Below are 24,079 nucleotides of genomic sequence, written 5' to 3'. Positions count from 1 at the left end.
GACGAAAGCGAAAGGAGCTTTCGATCCGTTCTGAGCCCCCTGGCGGACCCGGGCACTTCGGTTGCCCAACAAAGTGAACGTACCGTGTGCGTTCTGTTCTTAGCCCCGGCTGTGCTCTACATTCACTTTGCGCGAAGAGAAGAGCTCCGACTTCGCAGCCGGCGAACGTGGGCCCCGCCGGGTGCTCCGCAGCAAGATGAGCAATTATAATGCTCACCGTGATGCGGTCCTCCGAAGCGGAGATAATTTCCGTTTCCATGCAAAACGAATCAGGTTTTAGAAAGGTGCTGCGGTCGCGGTCCGGTTGCGGTCGCACTCCGACTCGCATGCAGAGCAGGCGTCTGCCGCCGCTGAGATGTCGCTTTCGTCACTAGATAAGAACGGCACGGCACGGTCGGTGGCTTGCAGGACCTTGAGACCGGAACCCCGGAACGGCCTCCACAGCTATCCGCGTGAGCATAACGAGACGCAATTTATTATCTTAATTGGGACGGCCCATCCGACGTCCGCGGCACGGGCCCGACCTTTCGCCCGGATCGGAACCGGCCAAATTGACATTTTCAGACGATTGAACTTTATGCGCTCGGTGGGGGAAAGCGCCAGCGCCGTGGATAACTGGAGCACTGGGTCGCGCGCGGCGCGTTCGACCTTCCGACCGACGGTGGCCAGCCATTAAATGCCATCTTCAAGGTGTACCGGCCGGTCGTCGGACCGTGCGCGAGTGAAATTCGAAACAATCCCGCGACTCCGTTGCGAACTTCTTCGGGTGGGGCACGCATCCCGATTGCCATTTATCATCCCGAGTATCCCCGACGGTCGACGGACGGCAAAAAGAAAGAGCTTCGCTTCGTGAACATGAACTTTATCGCATCACGCGGCGCGGCCGTTTATGGGCCTGGGTCGCCTGGCCGGCATTGCACTGCTCGTGATGCGTTCCGTGCGGCTTATCTGTGTGCTCCGGCGCATCCTTGGGCGTGTGGGGCGTGAAGGCACGATTCTTTTAGTGGGCTGGGCTTGGATTTCACGAACCAACGCCTGGGTGCACTTTTGGCCGGAGCCAAATGTCAAACCTTTTCGGCATACTTTTCTGCCAGGCGCGTAGCTCGCAGTTGTCGGCTCTTTACTGGGTTCTTCATTAAATTCGGAGCCTCGATAACAGAGGGTGCTGCTATGAGCCTAATTTTTGTATGTTATATTGGAACATTCTTACTATCAACGCATCGACGCGTCGCAGTATTTTTTACAACGGAAAAATTCAAGTATCGTGCAGCGTTGGTATTTATTATTTTTGAAAGGTTTAAATGCAAAGGAAAATTATGAACGAATGTTGAAAGCGTATAAGGACTCTGCGCCTTCAATTCAAAGGTTAAAAGAAGGATTTTAGAGTTTAAACGTTGTCGTACTAGCCTCGAAGACGATCCATGTCGAAAACGCCATAAAACAGACACAACACCTGGAATCGTAAAATAATACAGGGTATCGTATTGGAAAAGCTTCGAATCACTTAAAGAGATTTAGTATAAGACTTAGTCATCTCATTGAGCAGTATAACCAATATTTTCACTGAAGTTTTGGGTTTCACAAATCTTTGTGCAAAATGGGTGCAGCATTCGCAAAAAATGGAACAATGCTCATCTGTTTTCAAACTCAAATAAATCATGTGTGAAAAGCATTTTCCATCAATCTGTTTCTCACTGTGACCTGCTACTAAATTGAGCCCTGCCAACGGCTGTGGGCATTTCGTTTCGTATGCCGGCTACGGCTTAGATCTGATGGAAGCCGTCGAGCCCGCGAAAGAAACAGGGGCTGCTACTGTTTGGAACCGACTGATTCACAATACTGTTGTTGCCTATTGATTTGTAATATTTTTTTGCGTGCCTCGGGGGGCTTAGCGACAAATTAAAATAAAACCGCCTCGGAATCGAGTGACAGGTGACACAGCCGGGAGTTAAGTGCAGGAAAGTCATAACTGCGCGGGTAAGTTAGAGTGCGGGTTCAGCAACGGCTGGCCACAGCCCGGATAGGCGGTCTGTTGGAAGTAGAGCGCCCACTCGGCCCATTCGGCCGGTGGCCAACACCTATGATCAACTGGCGGCCGGCAGCCAATAAATCATCCATAATCACTACAATCGAGAGCGACAATCGGCACCAATCCCGGCAGGGGGCTCGGGGCTCTACAGCTCGTGCGTGCCTCCCGTGCCCACTTATCAATCACCGATCGGTGATCGGCCTCCGCCGGCATCGATTTGGCCACCCGAAGGTGTAAAACATTGTAGCACCCCATCTGTGTAAACACTGGCCCGCTCGCGCTGATCGTCACCGATACTGCACCGGCCGCCCTGCTCAGAAGGGCTCCAAAACGGGCCCCCGTTAACCCGTTCGATCAGCTCCGTCGATCAGTCGATCCGACTCCGACTTTGACGCTCTCTTTCTCCGTTCTCCACGCGGCCACAGGGAACGGCGTTTTAGAACGGGGCCCCCCGTCGTCCTTTTAGGGACCACCGCTAAGGGGGGCTGGAAAATGGCAAAGTTCTCGATGGTTGATGGGCAGCAGATAGTAACTCCGACTTCGTTGGCAGGTGGCAGCGATTTGGCGTTCACCGACGCGAAAACATTATGTCAAATCATACCGATCGGCGGGATCTACGCAATGGTCGCTGTCGAAGATCAAGAAGGTGGCGAAGAAATGCACGCTTTGAGACGCTTGAGTTTGGGACACCGCGACGATTCGGGCTTAATCGGCGTTTCAGGGACACGGGCATTCGGAAAAGGTCAGCCAGACCTCGCCAACCTGGGTACATTAGGGGTTTAATTTACGATACCGGAGCCTGCGCCCGAGCCTGCGCTACGCTTCTTGAGGAAGTGCAGCACTCAGAAGGAAGGGAAAAGCCAGACAATCATAGCACACTGGTACATTGTTGACAGACAATCTGCGACACCTGGAAACTGGTTCGCTATTTTCGATCCGGCTGAACCAGTTCCTGCCGTTCTAAATGGCAAACCTGTTGATCATGAAACTCGGTCCCGGTCGGTAAGGATGCGGCAGCCTTGCGACTGTTCTGAATTCTGCCACTCGAAGCGTTCTTGACTTTCGAAATTGGTGAATGTTCAGAGTCCTTCTGCCTCTGGAGGACCTTCGGCAGCGGGAGGATATAACCTGAGCCAAAACAACAGCGAAACCTGGCTCAGACACCTCATCCTGTTTTCGCGTGCCAACATTGTTCGCGGATTGCGGGTTTGTTGTGGCACCGCTAAATGCCTCACTCTTGTGGGATGCGATGCGATCTTTCGGTTGGCGTTGGGCGGTTGTCCTTGGTGCGCGCAGTTTGGGATGCAATGGGATGGTGCAACACGCGTGACTGACATTTCGACGCAAGGCCAGCCACTGTTCCGGATCTGGTGCAGGTTGAGCCGAGAGGGGGCCGAGGGGAGATAAATCGGAATCGATTGCCGTCGGACGAGAAAGGAGTTGAAGGAGAATCGCATAGAGCGGTCCGGGAAGAGTCCTTTTGTTTGGCGTCGTCATAAAATGTGTTTGGGTGAGGCAGCGAGTTTTTGTAATAAAGATTGCCTCCAATTGTGTGTTTTATTATTATTCTTTGAAGTCGAAAAATTCTATTTCTATTTCTAATTCTAAAAATCCATTTTGGGAATGAAAAGGGCCAAACACATATTGATTACATTGCAAAGAATGAAATACGAGGTTTGTTTAAAAAGTATCGGGACTCAATTATTAAAGTTTTCTTCAATTCGAGGGGCGTGGTGCATCATGAGTTCTTTCCACAGGATAGAAGAATGAATAAGGAATATTAACTGCATTGTGGATTTAATTTTTGAAAAAAATAACGCCACAGCCATAGACACAGTTTTGGCCTCCTGAGACCTTTCCTGGTTCCCGCAAAGGTAGAGCCCCATTGAAGGACCCTGCGCTACGATTGAGGACATAAAGACGACATCATAGAAAGAGCTGAACAAGATCAGCAAAAAAATTGTTTTGAAGTGCTTCGAGCATTGGAAAAAAACATTGGCACAATTCAACAATATCTGATGGGGATTACTTTGAAGGGGACAAAACAGATATTCATACAAAAAATTGACTGCTAAACTGCCAGCCCCAATCAGATACCGAATGGTGCACTTAATGCCCCGCAAAACATTGCAGCGGACAATTGTTTCAAAACGACACAATTCCACCGTCGTCGTAGAGGTCTTCATTACAACGCAGACGACCTCGGAACGTTTGCCCATTACGACTGTCAACACTTCTCTCTCTCTCTCGGTGGGAGGGCATCCGGACGACCTCATACGTCTGCTAGGACGCCGGACAGTTGCCGGTCTATTACCATCGTGCTGCCCCTGGGCCGCTGGACGCGGCCATAAAGAGGATGCTGGCCGCTTAACGAGCCACCGGCCAGGTCGATTACCGTCAATGTCAATCGTGAAGCCGCTTCCTGCGCCGGACTTATGCTACACTCGGTGCATTACGGTGCGCCGTTGCAATGCAAATTGCATCGCCGTCGTGTCATGCCCGTCGTGTGTCGGCAAAACAATTTTCGTGTCCGTTTCGTGGAAACGAAGGAATGATTCATGCAAATAAATGAATGCACACCGAAAACACACAACACTGCGCGGTGGCCATACGCGGTGGTGATTGAAATCGAGAACAGAGCCTTCGGTAGCATCGAGTGAAAACCGTTGCTTGGTTGGTCAAGTTCAAGAATTGGGGTCGCCGCCCGCATTCCGATCAGTGGACCGAATCGCCCACCTTGCCAGCACTTTCTAGCACTAGAACTAGAACCACGCCAAGAACTTTTGGTTGGTTGGTTTGGTTATAAAAACTGCCTGCCGGCTGCACTGGCATCATCAGTTAGCTTGCGGTTCTTCAAACAGCGTAACGAAATGTGCAAAATCGCCCTACTGCTGGCCGTGCTGGTGGCGTGTGTCCACGGTGCACGGATCAAGAAGCAGGTGGCGTACGAAACGGTGGTCAAGCACGAAGACCCACACGTTGGCCAGCATCAGTTCGAGGCGGTCGACGCGGGCAAGGCGCTGGCCTACGATCACGACGGGCGGGCGGACCAGGATTACTACGCCTACCCAAAGTATCAGTTCGAGTACGGTGTCAAGGATCCTGTGACGGGCGATCACAAGAGCCAGTGGGAGATGCGCGACGGCGACATCGTGAAGGGTAACGTAAACCGTCGGTCCGGTGCACCGGAAGGTGAAGTAAACCATCCTTTATCCTTCAGGATCGTACACGCTCGATGAGCCGGATGGTACGCAGCGCATCGTCGAGTACCGGGCCGATGACGTGAACGGGTTTCAAGCGATCGTGAAGAAGATCACGAAGGGTAAGCCGGGCCATGTGACGGAGCAGAAGGTCGGTGACGAGGCGGTATCGGAGGGATCGAAGGTTGGCCAAAGCTACAGCAAACTGAAGAAGTTCAGCTGATTTCCCGAAGGACCCGTCATTGTAAATACGAAATAAAGCGATTCTGATGAACAAGGCGCCGGAGTGGATTTTGCGAAACAATCGCCTGTGCAGCGTAGTTTGTAATTATCTCCCCGTCGGCAATAGATCAGTGGGTAATTTATTCTAAAGCGTGAAAGAAATATCGCGAATGGCGTCGACGATGATTTGCGCGAAGCGCGAAAGGTTAAGGGCCACGTGTTCCTACTAGCGAGAAGCATTACACATTTTAGTATGATTATGTAAAATCACACAAAGTTACCTGCAACGCAAGGCAAGACAAGTACTGGTCTCTGACATTCAACCCGCGGCCCCTACGCAGGTGCGCGGCCCCATCCTTGAGTTGACGCGCCGCAATTATGCTCGCGCACCTCACCTTTTTACCCAATAAAAGTGAATCTTTTTTGGGATCTCGGAACCAGCCCAGATTGGGGCAGCTTTCTGCTTCGGGCAGAAAACATCTGTTTGTTGGGACCCACTGCTACTGCGGGCGCCGAATGGAAGGTTCGAAACGATCGATCCGCACAACCCATACCCTTTAGGAGTGAAGTCCTTCGACGACCTCGCAGCTACGGTTCGGTTCACGAGCAGCACCAACACCGCACCGTCAGGTTGATTACTTCATTGTGAGTGCCAACGGTGAAACGGTGTTGTGCCGCTCTCTGCCCCGCCAGCATGTGCCCACTACCCCCTTGCCAGCCCCGCCGGCTCTTGGCATCCCCCCGCGTGCTGTGCTCATCTTCGGGCAGATATTATCTCATATTTTATGTACATCGCACTGAGGTGAGCGTGATGAATAAAAAGGCGCGCTGTGGAGCCTGCGTGGCCCTGTGGAACTCATTCTGGCCGTCGCGCCGCGGGGGAAGCTGATTGCCACCCTGAGCCGGCGCCACGGCTATTAGGCGCGGAACCGCCGTTCACTCACTCCACGCCGGTTCGGTTCCTAAGGTCGTCCTATGCGGAGGACCATCACCACCACCACCACCACCAGCTCGGCGAGCTGCCGAGCATCTCCTGAGCGGGCGCGTCGCGTCAGAAACCTAATTTCCGCGAGTAGTGCCGTTCCAGACGACGGAGCCCTCAGAGTTTCATCATCCGCGCATCAATCGATCGTCGGATCGATCGTCGCAAACTCCTTGCGCGTTGCCACATCGCGGTTCTCGGTTAGTGAACCGAGTTCTTTCAGCTGGCACCACAAGCAGCTGCGGCCAGCTGACCGGTGGGGGTGCTATCGCAAAACCTGTGAACCCCTTGCAGAAGAAAAACTCAATTAGCGACCGCGAGGGACGGCTACCCCCCGATGCAGTTCTAGTGGCCATCCCCCCATCACCCGGCCCAACGGGTCACGTTCCAGTGAATAGAGTGGCGGTTGATTGCGCGGTGTGTAGTGTGAAGCCGATCCTTTCTCGTCGGTTCCAAAGTTCTTGTCACCAGGCGAAAGGTAAGCTCCGAAGCGAATCCGTGTCTGCGGTGTGTCCGCCGAAGTCCGACTGGAAAGCTGCACATGATTAATCACCCATCGCTTTTATGAGAGACAGAGAGACAGAGAGAGAGAGAGAGCAAAAGGTTGCCGATGATGAAGTGATTCGAGCTCGGGTGAGATTGCGAAAATCGGCAAATCAGTCAGCCCGGGCTGAACTCGCGAGAGATCGAGAGTTGAGGGCGATGGGAAAATCCGTCGCTTCCTATCCGCATTTTCATCGCGCGGTCATTTGTTGCGAATTTAAAGTGGATCGCTTAGCCACCATCGGGCTATCAGATCGTCGGATGATTTTCACCCGACCGTCTCGGTGTGAATTCAGTGGAAAATGGTTCGATCGCATAACCAATTAGCGGGAAATCGTGGAGCATCTTGGCGATCGTTGGTGGTAATGGAAATCAGCTCGTTTTCGGGATCATTAATCAGTGAGATAAGGTCCGGGTCCGGGTCCGGCAAACTAATGGTTCGTGGCGCAATCGGAGGATTACTTTTGCTCGATTTATAATCGCCCGTGGCTGAGAGCTGTCCGGGCGGGTGAAATTCATCGGTCCCTCGACTGGGATCGATCTGTTGATCGAGTGTCCGCAATTTGTCCGCTCGATGCTCGGACCATGAAATTCGGTTGCCATCGAACCGTAAACGGCATCGATCATCGATCCCCGCTGATTGCTATTTTTGTTCTATTTTTTATCGGTGCACTCGATCACAGATTCTAAGCCAAACTGGTCACTCCGGTAGCCACGGAGTGCCAATGGAACGGTGATTTGCCATCTGGTCAATGTCAGTGCCGCTTGCAACCTTGAACAACACGTCTTCGTTGACACGGCTCACTGAATTACCATTTTCGGATGTACCATTTAGGGATCTTCTGTGTGTACTTATTTGGGCCTTTTTTGTCGGATTGCCGACAAGAGAGTGTCGATCCCAGCGCTGTAACGTGATGCTTGCAACAAAGTATACAAAATGGCCACAAAGCATACATAATTCATTGCCACAGTACACTAATTTCGTGTGCGGCTTAACCGCCCTTGCTGCGGTGGGCCAATTAGTGCGCGAAAACCGGTCCGGGTTTTTGGTGCGATATCCTTTTCGCTCCTTTCCGACGGCCACTAATCACTAGCAGGTAACGCCCTACCACTTATCACCACCGATCGTGTTGGGCTAGATGAGCATTAAATCATGGGTCAGCTCAAGCTGACCCGCGCAGGTGTTGCCACTCGATCGCGGGCGCAGCAATGTTTATGGGATGTTAGGATAGTTTACGGGCGTTCCTTTCGGTGTTCTAGTCGGCTCCGGTTGTCTGATGTCATCGTAGCGCTCGGATTGGTCCCCCGAGGTCGCGTGCGAGGGGTGCGCTTATCAACACCGTGCTGCGCAGGCCGATCCGGATCGGGCTCCCAGTTAGGAGCCCCACCGGTGGCGAGTGGCCCCCGGCCGTCTGCAAGCCCAGTGAGCTGATAAATTGTTAATAACCGTGCCATAAAGGCGAATTTATTGACCGCAAAGTTAGAACGACGATGACGATGGCGATGGTTGTGGTTAGCCGCTGGCCATTAGTGGGCACCTCTGGCTGCCCGGCCGAATGGTCGAGTCACGTGCAGGCGATGAAACGCAGCCCGATAGCCCGATATTGATGGCTTCACACGTCGGCAAAACCAAATGGGTTTTGGCCGGAAAATGGACTCAACCTAAATCCTCCATATCTCGCCATGATCTCTTATAGGATGTGCCGGTTTGGGTAGTCCGCCGACTGACTCGAGTGTCCCCTTGCTACACGTATATCTAAATGATAATCTATCGGTGTCCATTCACGTCGGGCAACATGTCTCACGGGCACCGGGTAACGAGCGAGCGAATGTGCGAATGTTTGGCCACACATCGATGTGATCCTCGTGCTTCGTGCTTCAATTAGTGCTTTAATTTGCATACTAATAAATATCATTTCCCTTTCATCGTGGCGCTAGCTTTATTTATTATTTTGCTGTGTGTTGGTAAGTGTCGCCACCGTTTTAGATGCTTCGAAGTGAGGCCCACGAGCCGCAACAGACACTTTAAGCGTGATTCGACGGTAAACTTCTTTTTAATATGTGCGATTGCTCACAGGGCACCACTTCCTCTGAATAGAATCATTCCGTTTACTTAGTTTTTGTATTTTAACGCAATTCCGACAATAAACGTTTGAGTAAAGAACAAAATGATTTGTTTTAAGTCTAATCGAAAGTCGGATCGTCCTTGTTGCGAAATGTCTCTTCAGATCTTCCTAATGAGTGATGATCCAAACGAAATGTGACCTTTTGGCACCGACGAGACCGTGAACTCCACATCCAGTTGACGTCTTTGGTGTTGAAATTAATTACTAATTACACGAACCATAATATGCTGATCGTCGGTCAAAAGGTTACACAGATTGTTGTGGTACTATTTCGTCAGAACTACACCTGTTTTGGGAATGCCAACACAAAATTAGACTGGAAATCCTATTGATGTCCTCCTCTTGACCCCTAACAAAATACAAAAAGTATCCCCATTTTCTTATTTTAAAATAATCAATTACTATTAGTATATCTGGCCAGCGCCTGGCGGAGTTTCACTTCACTAACCCGTAAATCAACGCCGTGCATTTAACCTTAAGAAAACGTAGCCCTACCGCGGACGATGGCCTTGGTTTATGGTGGCGGTTGGCCGAAGATGATGATGACCACGAACCGATACAAAACGCGCGCTACGGATGGGCTGGTCCGCCGGTTCACAGGCCGCAAGCCCCACCGGAAAGTAATTAACATTTGAGATCATCGCCTCGAACCGACCCCGTTGAAGGGACCCCGGCTTTTGCTACTTTGAATCGGAATTTAAGGCTAGAGGCGTGAAAAGAGTTCATGAACTCGGCTGGGTGACGGTTGCGTATGCTGCCACCCGAAAGGACGCTGACGTTGCCCATATAGGTCGGCCCACATAACGGGGGTCTTTGCGATGTTTATCGCGTAAACCTTTTGGCCCCCGTTGGCTCACGGATCTCACGTGTGGTACGGCACCCGGGCCCATAACCCGGGGCCACCAAGAAGTTCTCCGTGAAATCGGCTCGGCGGCGCCAATCGTCCCCCCCGGGTTGATGATGAAACGTTACGATGCCGAAGCAACACCGACCGACGAACACCAATCAATGATTGATGGCAAGATAGTGACACTAGCATTACCTCATTACACGTGTGAATTGGAAAGTTGGGATTCTTATAAAATCACCAGTGCATTGTCGCGGCTAACCCGCGAACGATCGTACGATCGGCAACGGAATCGCGTCTCTGAAAATCATTAAATTAATCCGATGCTTGTAAGAATTGTTTCTGCTTTTGGGCTGCCCTTCCGTCTGGACAACCGGTTCCAACGTAATCCCGAAATCTAGCTTCCAAGGTCGCCGCATTTTTGATTGCATAAGTTAATCGCCGATCGTTACGAAGCCCGAAACTGCATGAGACCCTACGCGGCCCGCGGTTTCCGCAACAACTTCGCACTCCGACCGACCTGACGCAAGCTGCGTGGCCGTAGAGAATTCAATTTAATTTCTGAAACGGATGTCGCTCGGTTCGTTACTCGGTTTCTTCCCTCCCCAAATATGACTTCCAGCGGTCATGCGATCATCGTCAGCGTCAGGTTTTAAATTTAAAGATTCGTATCTAGCACCGTTCGTCACATACGCACCGCCAAGGGGGAGTGACATTTGCGGTTGCTGCTGTGGTCCTTGACTCGAAAAGCGGCGCAAAATGGGAGCGAGGGAATATGGTGCCGATCCAAATCAACGGTCGCTCATAAAAATCGGTCCATCATAACTTGATTTGCATGAGAATGAACAATACGGAAAATGGTGGCGGTTCGCAATAATGGCAACGGATCTCGGTGGCAGATGGCGATAAATTGAACAAACGCCCGCCCGTATCGGTCTGGCGATCGCACTGCACGGTGAGACCTGCGAGATGCTCCGGACGGGGACTTGCGTCCATCAATCGGTCGGACCGGTGAACGTGACCTTGGGCAGCTTATTGTAGTTCGCACATGACAGCAACGGTCACCAAACGGCGCTCACCAATGCCAAGTTCATGAAAACGCCGGGATCGCGATCGCGGGACGACATCTCGCGTGACGAAACCAGCGAAAAAAACAAATCGCAACTTGAGGTCGATGGGGCACCGTTTTAAGATGGGCCTGCGGAGAGCAACCGACCGGGACACCGCGCTCGTGTCGAACGTAACGAAGACGTTCATCAATGTCAGCGTCGGTCGTCGCTGTCAATGGCCGCTCGTTGACACCACCTAACGAGGCTCGACTTCCTAGCAGGCGCCCGGTCCGTTTCCTTAACCCTTTTAATTGAGGAACACAACCCCGGTTCGAGCATTTGGGTTGCGACTCCAGCATCGCGCATCGTCAGGAGCGGTCTTTGATCGTGATCTTGAGAGTGCACGAATGGGGTGGATCGCAAACTGTTTGAAAGGATGATTGGTTTCTCGCCGGACGTGAAGATGCCAATCGTGATGCCAATCGTGATGAAGCGCGCGCTTTATTGGCCGGCGATCGAGTGTAGATCATCGAACCGGGGCACTGAGTAGAGGTGCTAATAACCACTCTGGCCAAGGTAAATGACGCATAAATGCGTTGTGGTGGAAACAGGGTTCTGGCGTGATTTAATTCCGCTTTATGGGCACAGTAAAACAATAAAATAAGGAAGACCAGAACCCTAATACACGCCGCCGTAAGAAGGAACTCACGACTCATCGGCAGCATTCCTGCGATTTCGGAGGTTTCTTATTGGCAATCGTTTCAGTATTAGTTTGGAGGGCTTTAAAAACGATTGCTTCACGATAAATCATCGGAAAGGCTCAAGTTTTATGTGAATCATTTTCGAGGGGATTTTTCAACAGTTCCTAAAACTGACATTCCGTGTATCGGCGCGTGTGCGCTTTTTGGCGCGCCTGAACTTTACCGAGCGGATCAATCAAAACAAGTTCTTGATGAAATTTCATTTCGGGGAGCCGTTTCGAATAGTTTTAATTTCGAAATGTCACATCCATTTACGGTCGGCCCACGCCGATCGGGAAAGACAACACACTAGCAGCACCAGCAAGCCGATCGGATCCGCGGACACCACAATCGGTCGATCGGTCGGTCGAAACTATGTAGGAGAGTCGTTGTTGTGCTGCTGGGCAACGTTGACAGCCCTAGCCCGCCAATTACAGTAAAATAAGAATTGTTACGGCGTCCGGGCGTCCAAGCTCTTCCTTCTCCGATGACATACGCGACGCGAACAGGGCCGTAAGCAAAATAAGATGTTTATCCAAAGCCAGCACCAAAAGGACAGCGCTTCACGCGTACGCTACGGCGCAAATATCAAGGTCAATGCTTAAATTCAGGAGCAAGTGAACGGAACACCACGCAAACGGCCTCGGGCCGGACGCAAAACAGGCAAAAGGCACCCACAGAAAAGGTAAATGACACATGAGTCCGACCGGAGGCTTTGAACTTTAACGAGACGCAAGCGACGAACCGGACGAACGGGACAAGGGACTCGTGGCGTGGCATTTCGACAGGAAGCTTGCCATTCTTCAGCCACAGATGTTTTATTTGCTCCCCACAATCGACAATGGAATGAAAGAGAGTGAGTGTGCCTGTCTCGCTCGTGCTTGGACGAGTATCACACGGTGATAAAAATGTCTGATCCCTGTCCCTGGTATCCAGAATCTAAAGATCAACAGGAACTGGACACCATCGATCAAATGCCGTAACTACTGTGAAGCCGTTTGCTTTAATTTCAGATGAACCTGTTTCTGGTCGGTGCTGGCCTGATAGGGTCGCTGTTGGTTCTTTCGACCGCCGGCGAACATTTGGTCGAATTCGTATCGAACTATCAGCAGAACGCCGAGGTAAGTGTAGTGCAACGAATTTTAGTTAACAAGTTTAATGTTGCACTATGGGGTAAGCTATTTTCCCCGCGCTGGCCGCTTGCGGTTGCGACCGACGGGGCACTCGGGCCGGGGCGCTGTTTTCCACTATCATTTGGGCAATAAATCAAACACCGAGGAAAACGGGTCCCAGCCCTGTGCTGCCCTGGCCACCGGTGGTCGGTGTGGTGAACTTTTCAGAAAAAGAATTTACGACACTTAAATTACTTTCAATTAGCGAAAGTGTATCGGTCGGTACTGTCCGTCCGTGGCTTCACGGCACGACTCCACGGAGCAGCGCCCGCAGCGTAATGCACCGTTGCACCGTGAGCAGCATCAGAGACGACCGTGTATGCGGTCAAGAATAAGCCTGCGGCCGCTGGTTGGCCAATTTGCGTGTTTTGGATTTTTTCTCGTTTCTCTCGATCGGGCCCGGCCGGGCTTCGAGTTCAGGCTGCTGAGCGCTGCTGCAATTATGTTTCAATTAGGAAATTGAGAAGCCTTTTAAAGCAAACCGCATCGCGTGCAGGTTTCTAGTGATCATTTGACGAAAATTGACGTGTATTTAGAAAAATGTCTTTCTGATGCTCGGTATGTTTCTTCACGGCAGATCGACTACTCCTTCCGGTACTACATCGACCATCCACCGACCGGCGTGTCGTTGGATCACTGGGAGAATCGAAAGGGCGACTACGTTCACGGTGGCTACGGTGTCCTCGAGCCGGGAGGGTTCGTCCGAACCGTTCACTATGAGGTCGAGGGCGACAGTGGCTTCCGGACGATCATCAAAACAACGGCCCCCGGTAAGCGATGATCTCAGGGCGACCAACCGAATTGCTCATGTTGTATTTCCATTCCATTTATGCTACAGGAAGCTCCCAGCAGTACAGTATACACAGTGCGGGTAGGAAGGTTCCACCACCAGCACCGTTATGGTACACGAAGCCGGTGGCGTTTGTGCAAGGAAATCATAAATCGTAGAACCACACCTTTATTCAGCTGCTGATAGCGCGTAGCGCGTTTCCCATCGATGCCAGGTTTTTTCGTGACCATTGCTAGGTGATAAGCTTTTCGTTTGTTTGTTTGTAGGGTGTTGTTAGTCGAATTGTATTAAATGTTTTCGTATAGTATAGTGTTGCGCATAATTTGTTGGCTTCAGTTTGATTTGAGCAGAATGTTGATAATAAATTGTAGATAATCAAACGTTGAGGATTGTTTTCAGTTTTCGGCAAAGATCGAACCACACCAAATTCGGCAGTTTTCTTCATCTCGTTCAGTGATGAGTTAAAAATGTGTTTGAAGGTCTTGAGGTTCATGAGGCACAAGAAAATATGATCAGCATAATTCCCTAGATCGGCTCATTTAAAAGGATGATTAAATTTAGTTTCAATCATCGTTGGGCAACGTCCACGCGTTCGTGATCGAGCAGAATTAAGTTCAAGGGCAATCCGATTGCTAATTTTTTACCCGGCGAGTTCAATCAACCGCCAATAAACGAGGGATGATCGACGAAACAAGGCAAAAGCAAAACGAAACCGTTCGATAGCAATCGTCTACTGAAAATTCACGATTGGATTTATGTGGAAAGTATTGGAGCTTACGAACGATGGCGCCTAAATGTATGTAATTAGGGCGGGCTTTGGATTTTATGGAAACGATCGACTGATTTTATAGCACGGCCAGTGGCAGCTTTTGAAAGCTGAGCTTTGAAGTTTGTGAAAGCACAGCTCAACGGATTAGTATACAAGCAAAAGTTAGTATTAAGCCGTTTGAAGAAAAATTTAAACGCATTGTGGGTCTTAAGACTGTGGCCTCGTTGCTTTACGGCATTTTAAACACCTTGAAAAATTGGCGCGAATATTCTGGTATTGCGAGTAACAAGCATTTGTTGAGTTGTTTTGTTATAAACAGTCGCTCGACCAACTCGTCCTGTTCGACTTTTCCACCAGTAGTCGACTTACCATCCTCCAACCGGCAGATGGCCACCGGGATCGAGATGGTTATCTCATAATCGAAACGTATTGTAACGCGAGTATTGGAATGAGCCATTATGCAACCGCCCATTCGATTGGGGTAATCGATGTCGAGCGTCTCCATGCCGTATCGGTCCGGTTTTATTGTTGTTCATCTTCGGGGAAACAATCTGCCGAGCCCCGAGTGTTGTTTGATCGAAGCAAAACGCTCGACTCAAGGATCGGCATCGCGGAGAAAAACTCTCACTCTCATTAGTCACAAACAAGGCAGCATACAACGTGAGTCGCCCCAGTGCCATCATCCATCAACAGGGCTGAGGCGTGAGTGTTGGTTCGAGCATAGAGCGACCGCATAATAGCCGAGCAGAGGTGGATGAAACGTGAAGAAAAGCGGGCCCGCCCGGGGGGGGCGATGAATGAAAGGAAAACTAATAGCACCCTCAGCCTCAGCGGCGCAGCATCGAATTCAAGTTCAACAAAATTTTCTTCACTTTCAGCAGCTCGCTCAGCCTTTGATGCAATCGGTCCGAAGGCTCCATATTTTTAGTGGAGCATGTGCCCCGCTCAGAAGTGGGTCAGCAGCGTCGTCTGAAGTGCGGGCACAGGTGGGCCGCCCAGTAGCCGTCAGGCACACGCTGTGCACGATTATTTCCGCGAATTAAATTAATGCCAGGCCTGTGCAGACACGACCGGCGGCTAGCAGCGGAGAAACTAGGGCCAAACGACCACGCGAGGACTCAGTGAGCCTACAATGTACAGGGGAAAATGAATGAAATGATGAAAATGAAAAATGCATCCCGAATCGAAACGGGTACCGACTGGGCTCAAGCTTTCACGCTACATTTCTACGGAGCATTAGAAAACATTTCTTGTTTTGGGTTGTTGAAAGGTCTCAATGTGAGACTCGTGAATAATTAAAAAGACGAAATGACGACACGAAGTTGCCCAATCGGATGTAAAGCTAATGGTCTATGTGGATCAGGTTATTTGCTCTATCGTTCGCTAAACTTAGCTAACACTACAGACTGCCACTGACTCCAATCTTCGCTGCAACTGAAAATGTCCAAATAGCCGCCCATCATTACGTAAGCGCCTAATAAACACTTATTAAAGTGACATCTGTTTAGGGAACCGTCAAAAGCTGGCCTCATTGGCCCGTTCGTGGCCAATAAAGCGATCAATCAGCCTACGACCGATGCAGCAATTAAGGCTTTTTTACGATTGATCCATAACGCGGAACAGCCCTTGCCCAACGGTGCCGTGGCCAGCGCAGGCCGAGCGCCGCTGAGGCAACCTTCGGTCCTTCGGCCCACCGAGTGGTCCACCGAACCTCCACGAAACCCCTTTCCCGCGGGGGGTGGTGTCACATGCACGTGCACGTGTATGTAGGTTTGTATGTTTTTCCAACCCCCACACCGACCTCCCAAGGCAGGGGTCCATCGGTAGGAAAATGACATCAAGCCAAGACAAGCCGAGACGAGTGTGGCCCAGTGGCCATCAAACAAAACCCGCTGCTGCCTCTTTTATTTCGTGCCCGTGCCCAACATATGCTGCTGCTGGCGCGGGCGATGTTTTTCCTTCTCTTCTTGCGTTACGCTAATCGAGCATGGGCAGTCACTGTGCCGAACTGACCCACCTTGCCCACGTCGAGCCGTGTTTAAAAAAAAAGAGTACTTCAAGTGCAGTGCCCATTCGCGAATCGGTTGATGTTTTGCTGGGTGCTTTCAGCAGCGATGGCGGCCTTACCCAATGGCATCGAGCTGGGCGCTACTGCGGAATTTGTCAGCGTTATGACCCATTTTTTCACGGCACAACAAAGTCATACTCCTTGTTTGACACCTTTTACGACAAAACTTCTGTGATCAATCTGTCACCCGGTTCCCGGGGTTTCAGCGTGTGGGGTGGGTGATAAGAGATACGAGCAGTGGCCCGGGGCGCGTTTTCAGCAATCTTTCAACTGCTCATGCAAATCGCCTGCAATCAGCCACGTAATCACTGGGTTTTCGTCATCATGTCGCAATTCGGGGCATGGCAGGGTAATCGCTCAGTAGTCACCTCGAAAAGCCAATCGAAAACGAATCCTGAAATTAATCATAAATAAATTTAATCAAACCACCTTAAAATATAAAGAACCCCGTGAAACGTGAATAGAACGTGAACTTGATGATCGGCTCTCGGTGATGGTTCGTCCCCACATTCGACGATCGCCTCGTTTTCCTTCGACTCTTTCTAGTCGCCTTGAAATTGGAACATCAAAAAATTGCGCTGGTCATGGCGGGCGCCAGCCAGCCGGCCAAACTTTCATCACTGGCCTTAAAAGACACACAAAAAAAACGAGTGCCGCTCCGTTCGTTACAGACCTCGTCGCGCGAGGCGCGACTCGGCACCGTAGAGGACAGCCTGGGCCTTTAGACGGTTTTCCATTAGAGATGAAACAGTAGACATTGAACATTCAAGGTAGCAATCAAAGTCAGATCGTAGTCGCCCGCGGTTTATTCGGCAGCATGCGAAAAAGCACGTGCCCCGTGCGTTTCACCACCGTGCCTCACGGGATCAAAGATGGCGCTGCCCAATAAACGTCAAAGGTCTACCAAAAGACAAAACTCTGCACACAGGTTAAGAAAAGAAATATTTATGACTGCCAAGCGTGTTTTATAAAACGGGCAATAATTCATTTTTTTTTACAAATCTTCCTACAGTTGGACACCTGTCGAAAAGTTCGAATTCAACGTAGGCCACATCGCGCATCTTTAGGACCCAGCCAACCCAGTGGAAGCGTCAAGCGGTGGTAACGGATGAGAAAGCAACGCTTTATGACACCTGGTCCTTTGTGCGGGCGCCGGTCCGGTCCGACAGCTGCGTTGCGCGACTACATTTCCGGTGCCGTCTGCATCAACAATCGCGTTTGATAATTAATTTATCGGCACCGGCACCACGAGATCGGACTTAGGAAGATAAGCCAGTGGCGTGGTCCCCCTGATATGCTCCGAGCGCCCCGTGCCGAGCTTATGTAACACGAAACGGTGATCGCATTGATCGGCTAGATAATCTTGGTCCGTTATTAACAAATCGTACCACATTTTTCTTTTCCACGGGGCAAGTTGTCACGAGCTGGGTGCGATCGACGCAAACGCGGGCTGACGGTATCGGCTAATGAGGCAACTAAAGTGCGAATCGACACAAGGACATCTGAAAAAAGATTCTGCAAATTCCGTGCATACATTTCAAATGAAGCGTAACTTTCCGGACCGGTCACGTGCCACACTTTTTTTGGTCGAATTCCTTCGCACACGCAAAGCCTTCCACGACCGGTTGATGATTGACTCTGACACCTTTCCATTACCTCGTCGTCGTCCCGAGGATAATTGGCACTTCCCACGTGGCCATTGCAGGCGATGCAGTCTAAAGTGCGTCCACGCTCTCATTATTTATGCCTTGGTCTTCACACGTTTTCGGAAAAGTGGAGCAAAAGGCAGGTGGAGCAATTTTCGGTGACCCGACCCGAAGCGGTACATGCTAATGCAATATGCGTTTTTCCACAGGCACTTGTGAACTTGGTGCAATATGTGCCCGACCCCCATTTTGGGGGTTTGTTGAACCGAAAGAAACAATGAAAAAAACGGGCGGATCAACCCTAATGGCAGGCTAATTAGCCATTGCACCAGTTCCACCAGCTGGTGTGCTGGTGCCGGATCATCGCGTACCGGACACAGAAAAGCTTCTGGCCGCTCGGCGCCACGCGGTTCGCGCGGTGGATGGCACGCGTGCGTGAAGGCGGCCTGAAGGTAAACAATAACCACACGATGTCTTCACGACTCTCACGGGCCCTGCCTGGCACGGACACATGGACAGACGCGCATAAAAGTGAATCGTTTTAGGGTGGAAATTGGTGGAAAACCACGGCACAGTGCGCGTTGGTAATCTCTATTGTTGGCGCGAGAAGGGCCTACGGCTCAGCGAGAACCTCGCTGGCACTAACACTTCGGCACCCGGGGGCCGCAATTAATTACTCTGTTCGATGTCCGTTTTACGGTTCTTTGACCGCGTGCGAAGGTGTGCGAAGGGGCGCGGACCGATGTCCTCGAGAACCGTGCGGCGAGCGGCCACAAAGGCTACACCGTATAAAACCGTTGCACCGACGGCAGAACCCCATCAGACGAGCAGTGTTTGCGGTGCCGAGTGCAGATTACAGCAGTTCCGGCCGTCTTCGAATTTCCGAGCCAAGTGTTTCCAGTGTTGCGTGGTCGTGTGCCGTCCCTGTCACATCCGTTGCGAAATGTTGCGAGTGAGTTTTATGAGTTGGCACTCGAAGTGTGTGCCTTTGGTGTGGATTTATCATGAGGACAATCTATCTCTTGGTGATGTGGCATCAAAGTGAAACTAGCTAAATGGAGCAAAACTCTATCAAGAGCTGACGATCTCTAAGCGATCTCTATCTGTGTCTTTTCGTCTGTTGACAGTTTGTGTCCGCCATCGCCATCTTGGCCGCAACGGCCGTCCAGTCCGCTCCGGTGGAACCGGCTCAGTATGCGTTCCTCACGAAGCACCATCATGTGCCGGAGCATCACCTCGTCGTCGAACAGGTACACCACGTGCCGGAGCTGAAACTGGCCGCGGGATATCCGATCGAGCTGCTGGAGGATCATCACGAGTATCAGCACCACCAGGAACCGCAGTTGGTCCTGTCGAACGACAAGTATCTCGGAGTGGTTCACGAGCATCACGAGGCTCCGGCCACCAGCTACAGCGAGGGTAACGACTATAGCAGCCTTTACGGTGGCAAGCAGGAGTCGCACCTGTACGACAACTATCAGTATGGCCACAGCGAGGGTGGTTACGCGAAAAAGTATGACGAGTACAATGCCTACCCGAAGTACAGCTTCGAGTACGGAGTCGACGATCCGCACACTGGCGATCACAAGAAGCAGTGGGAGTTCCGTGATGGGGATGTTGTGAAAGGTACCCAGCAGAGGATCCTGGCCGGGGTTTCGAATGGTTTTGCTAATCCTGTGACCCATTTTTGCATTTCTTCCCCAGGTGGATACATGCTGAAGGAAGCGGACGGAACTACGCGCGTCGTCGAGTACACCTCGGACGATCACAACGGATTCAATGCGGTCGTGAAGAAGTTCGGTCACGCCACCCATCCGGAACCGAAGCAGCATAACCCGTACGGTTACATCGGCAACTATGCTGGAGCGTACGCGACCGGTGAGCACTACGGCAAGGGGGCGACGAGCTACACCAAGGTCTGGAAGGAGCACTAAGACCGGAGGAGGACCCGTGGTCCTTTTGCAGCGTCGCCAAAGAGGAGCACCCCACCGGGCAGCGTTGTGCAACCGTGTTGAGATTAAAAACCGAGTACCGAGACCAGAGCGATCCGCGAACGAGTAGACAAATCCTATTTATTGTGAATGTAAACTCTGCCGAACGAAATTGATGGTCGGCAGATGGTGCATTGCAAATCATTTATGCGTTTTGTTTGTTAAATAAACCTAACTATCTGTGATTGAAACAAATGGTTTTTAAGCATGTTTTCTTACTGTGGCGCTACACGAAGCGTGAAAACTGGCGTAAAATTAATTATTAATGTCAAACTGTTTACGCTTCGTGTGGCAGTAAAAATATAAAAACGAAATGTGAAACGTGTCGACGTTCGTGTTTTTGATCCGAGAAAATAGAAATAGAAGAGAATTAAATTGATTTCTGAATATTATTTTCTGTTGTTTTTTTTTAAATTTTGTTGCTATACCGGCAAATAAGAACTTAAATTATCCTCTGTTTGTAAGCATGCGTATGCAAAAAGTATTTACACTCGGGGTTTACGCCTCGGCCGAGCCGTAAACGTTTCGACAGAAGCGTAGCAGTTTGGCATTAATCGTTAATGTCAAAAATATTACGTTACGCATCGTCTGTCGCCACAGTTATGGCCGGTCTACACGCTACGATAACGATAACGATATCTGCGTTAGTGACGTCTCTGGAGACGTCATTAATGTTACTGACACAGATCTATAAATGATCACACCGATTGATCTTATAAACGCACTGTCGTGGACCTGTGACAAGGGAGCTGTCAAACGTGACAGGCAGTCGATCATAAGCAAGCGTGCTGAACAGACGTGCTGTGTTACTTACTACAATAAGGGTTGATAGGTAGATATTGTAACCAACCTACCCAAGTTACTTTACAAGTTCGACATATTACGTGCAAGGTCACAATAACTGGCGACGAGGATGGTTGACGCACCTAACGCAAGTGCTGCGGCTGGGCAACGTGCTGCCCTGACCATACAGACGCCCATCATCGAGCCGTTCGATCGCCATCGAACAAAATGGACGCGATGGGTTGAGCGTCTGGAAACCGCGTTCACACTGTTTTTGGTCCCGGAGGACAGAAAATTACTAATGCTACTGCATTACATCGGTAGTGAGAACTACGATATTGTGGCGGATAAGTTGGCCCCAGTGAAACCGCATGCCAAAACTTACGCCGAAATCGTTAAATTGCTGCAAGAGCATTTCACCCCGAAACCTCTAGAAATATTAGAAAATTTCCGTTTCAAGTGCTGCAAGCAGGGTGAGGAGTCAATAGATGACTACCTGCTATTGCTAAAGAAGTTAGCAATCACGTGTAATTTCGGGGACTATCTGAATACGGCTCTACGAAACCAATTTGTCTTTGGCCTGAAAAATCGTGGAATCCAAGCTAGACTGCTTGAAGTGCGCGACCTTACATTAGATAAGGCGCATGACCTCGCTGTGGCAATGGAAATGTCAGCGCGAGGGGGTGACGAAATTCAGGGCCAAGAAAAGAATGATATTTGGTTGCTACGCCAGGCCAATAAAAGTACAAAAGGCCGAAAACCAATGCATGCTGATCGACTGGATAAAGGGGGCACCAATACAAGCACAACTGCGTGTTACCGATGCGGTAACACACAACACTTGGCGAACAAGTGTGCGCACGTCAACACAATTTGCCATGCATGCAAAAAGACGGGACACATAAGTAAGGTATGCTTGAAGAAGCAAGCTGCGCCCGTTGCAAAAAAATACAATGCCGTCCACAGTGTGGAGGATAAAAAAGACCTTGACGAAATATGCGGTCTGTACAACATAGAGAGCCGAATAGGGAAATTCTGGGCTGACATCTCTGTGAATGGTAAATGCATCAAATTTGAAGTGGATACCGGTGCCCCGGTTGCAATAATAAGTCTGGAGGACTTTAAAAAGACATTGCCGTCTTTAAAATTAACTGCTGCAGATTTGACGCTGATAAGTTACAGCGGAGACCCGGTCAAACTGCAAGGTAAATGTACAGTTTCGGTTAAAAGTGCAAACGACGCACTCCGATTACCATTGTACGTAGCTGAAAACCGTAAGCACCCGTTATTAGGGAGGAATTGGATCAAGGCGCTACGACTTGATATGAACCAATTTCACGAAATACACACAGTGGATGTTACTAATACAGATGGCGACACATCGGTAAAAAAAATTGCTACAAAAATACGATGGTGTGTGTGCCGAGCCCATAGGCAAAATTAACGGGCTGGTAGCGAAACTGCGATTGAAAGAGAATGCGCAGCCAATTTACATGAAAGCAAGAACGGTACCATTTGCAATAAGAACTGCGGTAGAGCAGGAAATAGAGAAACTCGTGCGTAAAGATTGAGGCAGTACAAAGTATGCCTACTCCGGAGAACAAAGAACAAGTGCGTTCATTTGTGGGTTTGGTAAATTATTATGGACGATTCCTGCCGAACCTGAGCACATTAATCTACCCACTGAATCAACTGCTGCGGAATGACGTGCCATTCCAATGGTCGAAATCATGCGAAGAAGCATTTCGACGGGTTAAAGAAGAGATGCAGTCGGATACATGCTTGGTACACTACAATCCGGAGTTGCCGTTGGTGTTAGCGACTGATGCGTCGCCTTATGGAGACCCAACGCAGATACAAACAAGATTGCATAATGCGAGGCATACGGGTATACGTACCACCTAAACTGCGGTCAAAAGTACTTGACGAATTACATTCTGCACATTTTGGAAGCACTCGTTTGAAGACACTTGCAAGAGGTTACGTGTGGTGGGAACGCATGGATCGAGAGATCGAAGAGTTGGTAAAGAATTGCGCATCTTGCCAAGTTACGCGTCCTAACCCTGTCAAAGCACCGTTACATTGCTGGGAACCTGCCACACAACCCTTTGAACGAGTACATATCGACTTTGCTGGGCCATTTATGCAAACATATTTCATCGTTTTTGTCGACGCTTACTCGAAATGGCCAGAGGTAAAAATGCTACGAGACATTACTACTGCTTCCACTATTACTGCATGTAGAGAGTTCTTTACTACTTATGGAATACCCTGCGTCTTAGTAAGCGACAACGGTGTACAGTTCACCTCGAATGAATTCCAGAAGTTCCTGAAGCTCAATGGTATTTTCCATAAAATGGGTGCGCCATATCACCCTGCTACGAATGGTCTAGTGGAGAGGTTCATTCAAACCTTCAAAAATAAGATGAAGGCACTACAATGTGAAAAAGTTAACATGCACAAGGAACTCTGCAACATATTGCTGAATTATCGTAAAACCGTTCACCCGACTACAGGAAAATCACCGTCTATGATGATTTTCAATCGACAAATACGTTCTCGTCTCGATGTGATGTTACCTACTGCTAAAATCACCGAGACTGCTACTGATCATAACGTTCGAACTATTCCCGTGGGGGGAAGAGTTGCTGCCCGTGACTATATGGATCACAAGAAGTGGAAGTTCGGGCGAATCTTAGAAAAGCTAGGAAAGCTACATTACCGAGTCCAGTTGGATGACAACCGTATCTGGAAGCGTCACATTGACCAGCTACGAGAAGTCGGAGGTAATATCCAAACCGTTTACAAGTTACCGGCCTTACCTACGTTACAGGATGAGGCACTGCCTGCTGAACCGTTACTGGAACCTACTACTACTACTACAACCAGTACGTCAGAACCTTCTACGTCGGTAAACGAACCCTTGACTGAGAAGTGCATACCGGAAGTTGTGTCAACTTCATTACCAGGTACGAGCGAACGTACCGAACCAATACAAACGGTCAGAAGATCAACGAGGCCATCCAACCCGCCGAAGAGGCTGACACTGTAGCAGAATACGCAAGGGGGGAAGAGCTGTCGTGGACCTGTGACAAGGGAGCTGTCAAACGTGACAGGCAGTC

At 50.1% G+C, this 24,079-nt stretch overlaps 3 protein-coding genes across 3 annotated transcripts; all 3 read left to right on the top strand.

Annotated features, from left to right (window-relative positions):
* The first annotated feature begins 4,899 nt into the window (after nt 1–4,899).
* LOC131205535 (cuticle protein 8-like) lies at nt 4,900–5,452 on the top strand. Its single transcript, XM_058197664.1, has 2 exons — nt 4,900–5,188; nt 5,250–5,452. The coding sequence occupies exons 1-2, from the start codon at nt 4,900–4,902 to the stop codon at nt 5,450–5,452; spliced, it is 492 nt and encodes a 163-aa protein (XP_058053647.1).
* Nucleotides 5,453–6,545: 1,093 nt separating this feature from the next.
* Nucleotides 6,546–14,027, top strand: LOC131216825 (cuticle protein 7). Its single transcript, XM_058211404.1, has 4 exons — nt 6,546–6,911; nt 12,752–12,859; nt 13,488–13,680; nt 13,749–14,027. Exons 2-4 carry the CDS (start codon nt 12,752–12,754, stop codon nt 13,856–13,858), a joined length of 411 nt encoding a protein of 136 aa, XP_058067387.1. The 5' UTR covers nt 6,546–6,911; the 3' UTR covers nt 13,859–14,027.
* Nucleotides 14,028–19,126: 5,099 nt separating this feature from the next.
* Nucleotides 19,127–20,117, top strand: LOC131216297 (uncharacterized). The gene is made up of 3 exons (XM_058210750.1): nt 19,127–19,135; nt 19,311–19,809; nt 19,888–20,117. Exons 1-3 carry the CDS (start codon nt 19,127–19,129, stop codon nt 20,115–20,117), a joined length of 738 nt encoding a protein of 245 aa, XP_058066733.1.
* The last annotated feature ends 3,962 nt before the right edge of the window (nt 20,118–24,079 follow it).

Source organism: Anopheles bellator, chromosome 1 (assembly GCF_943735745.2).
Source record: "Anopheles bellator chromosome 1, idAnoBellAS_SP24_06.2, whole genome shotgun sequence".
Taxonomy (NCBI): Eukaryota; Metazoa; Arthropoda; class Insecta; order Diptera; family Culicidae; genus Anopheles; species Anopheles bellator.
The sequence above is the reverse complement of the archived record's forward strand: the minus strand, read 5'-3'. Positions and strand labels throughout refer to the sequence as shown.

What these genes read in the sequence shown, in the direction of transcription:
- LOC131205535 (XM_058197664.1), top strand. Translation starts at nt 4,900, where the DNA reads ATGTGCAAAATCGCCCTACTGCTGGCCGTGCTGGTGGCGTGTGTCCAC. An exon ending in CGACGGCGACATCGTGAAGG is followed by an intron (nt 5,189 to 5,249) that starts GTAACGTAAACC and finishes TTTATCCTTCAG; the next exon opens with GATCGTACACGCTCGATGAG.
- LOC131216825 (XM_058211404.1), top strand. Translation starts at nt 12,752, where the DNA reads ATGAACCTGTTTCTGGTCGGTGCTGGCCTGATAGGGTCGCTGTTGGTT. An exon ending in ACTATCAGCAGAACGCCGAG is followed by an intron (nt 12,860 to 13,487) that starts GTAAGTGTAGTG and finishes TCTTCACGGCAG; the next exon opens with ATCGACTACTCCTTCCGGTA. An exon ending in CATCAAAACAACGGCCCCCG is followed by an intron (nt 13,681 to 13,748) that starts GTAAGCGATGAT and finishes TTTATGCTACAG; the next exon opens with GAAGCTCCCAGCAGTACAGT.
- LOC131216297 (XM_058210750.1), top strand. An exon ending in TGATGGGGATGTTGTGAAAG is followed by an intron (nt 19,810 to 19,887) that starts GTACCCAGCAGA and finishes TTTCTTCCCCAG; the next exon opens with GTGGATACATGCTGAAGGAA.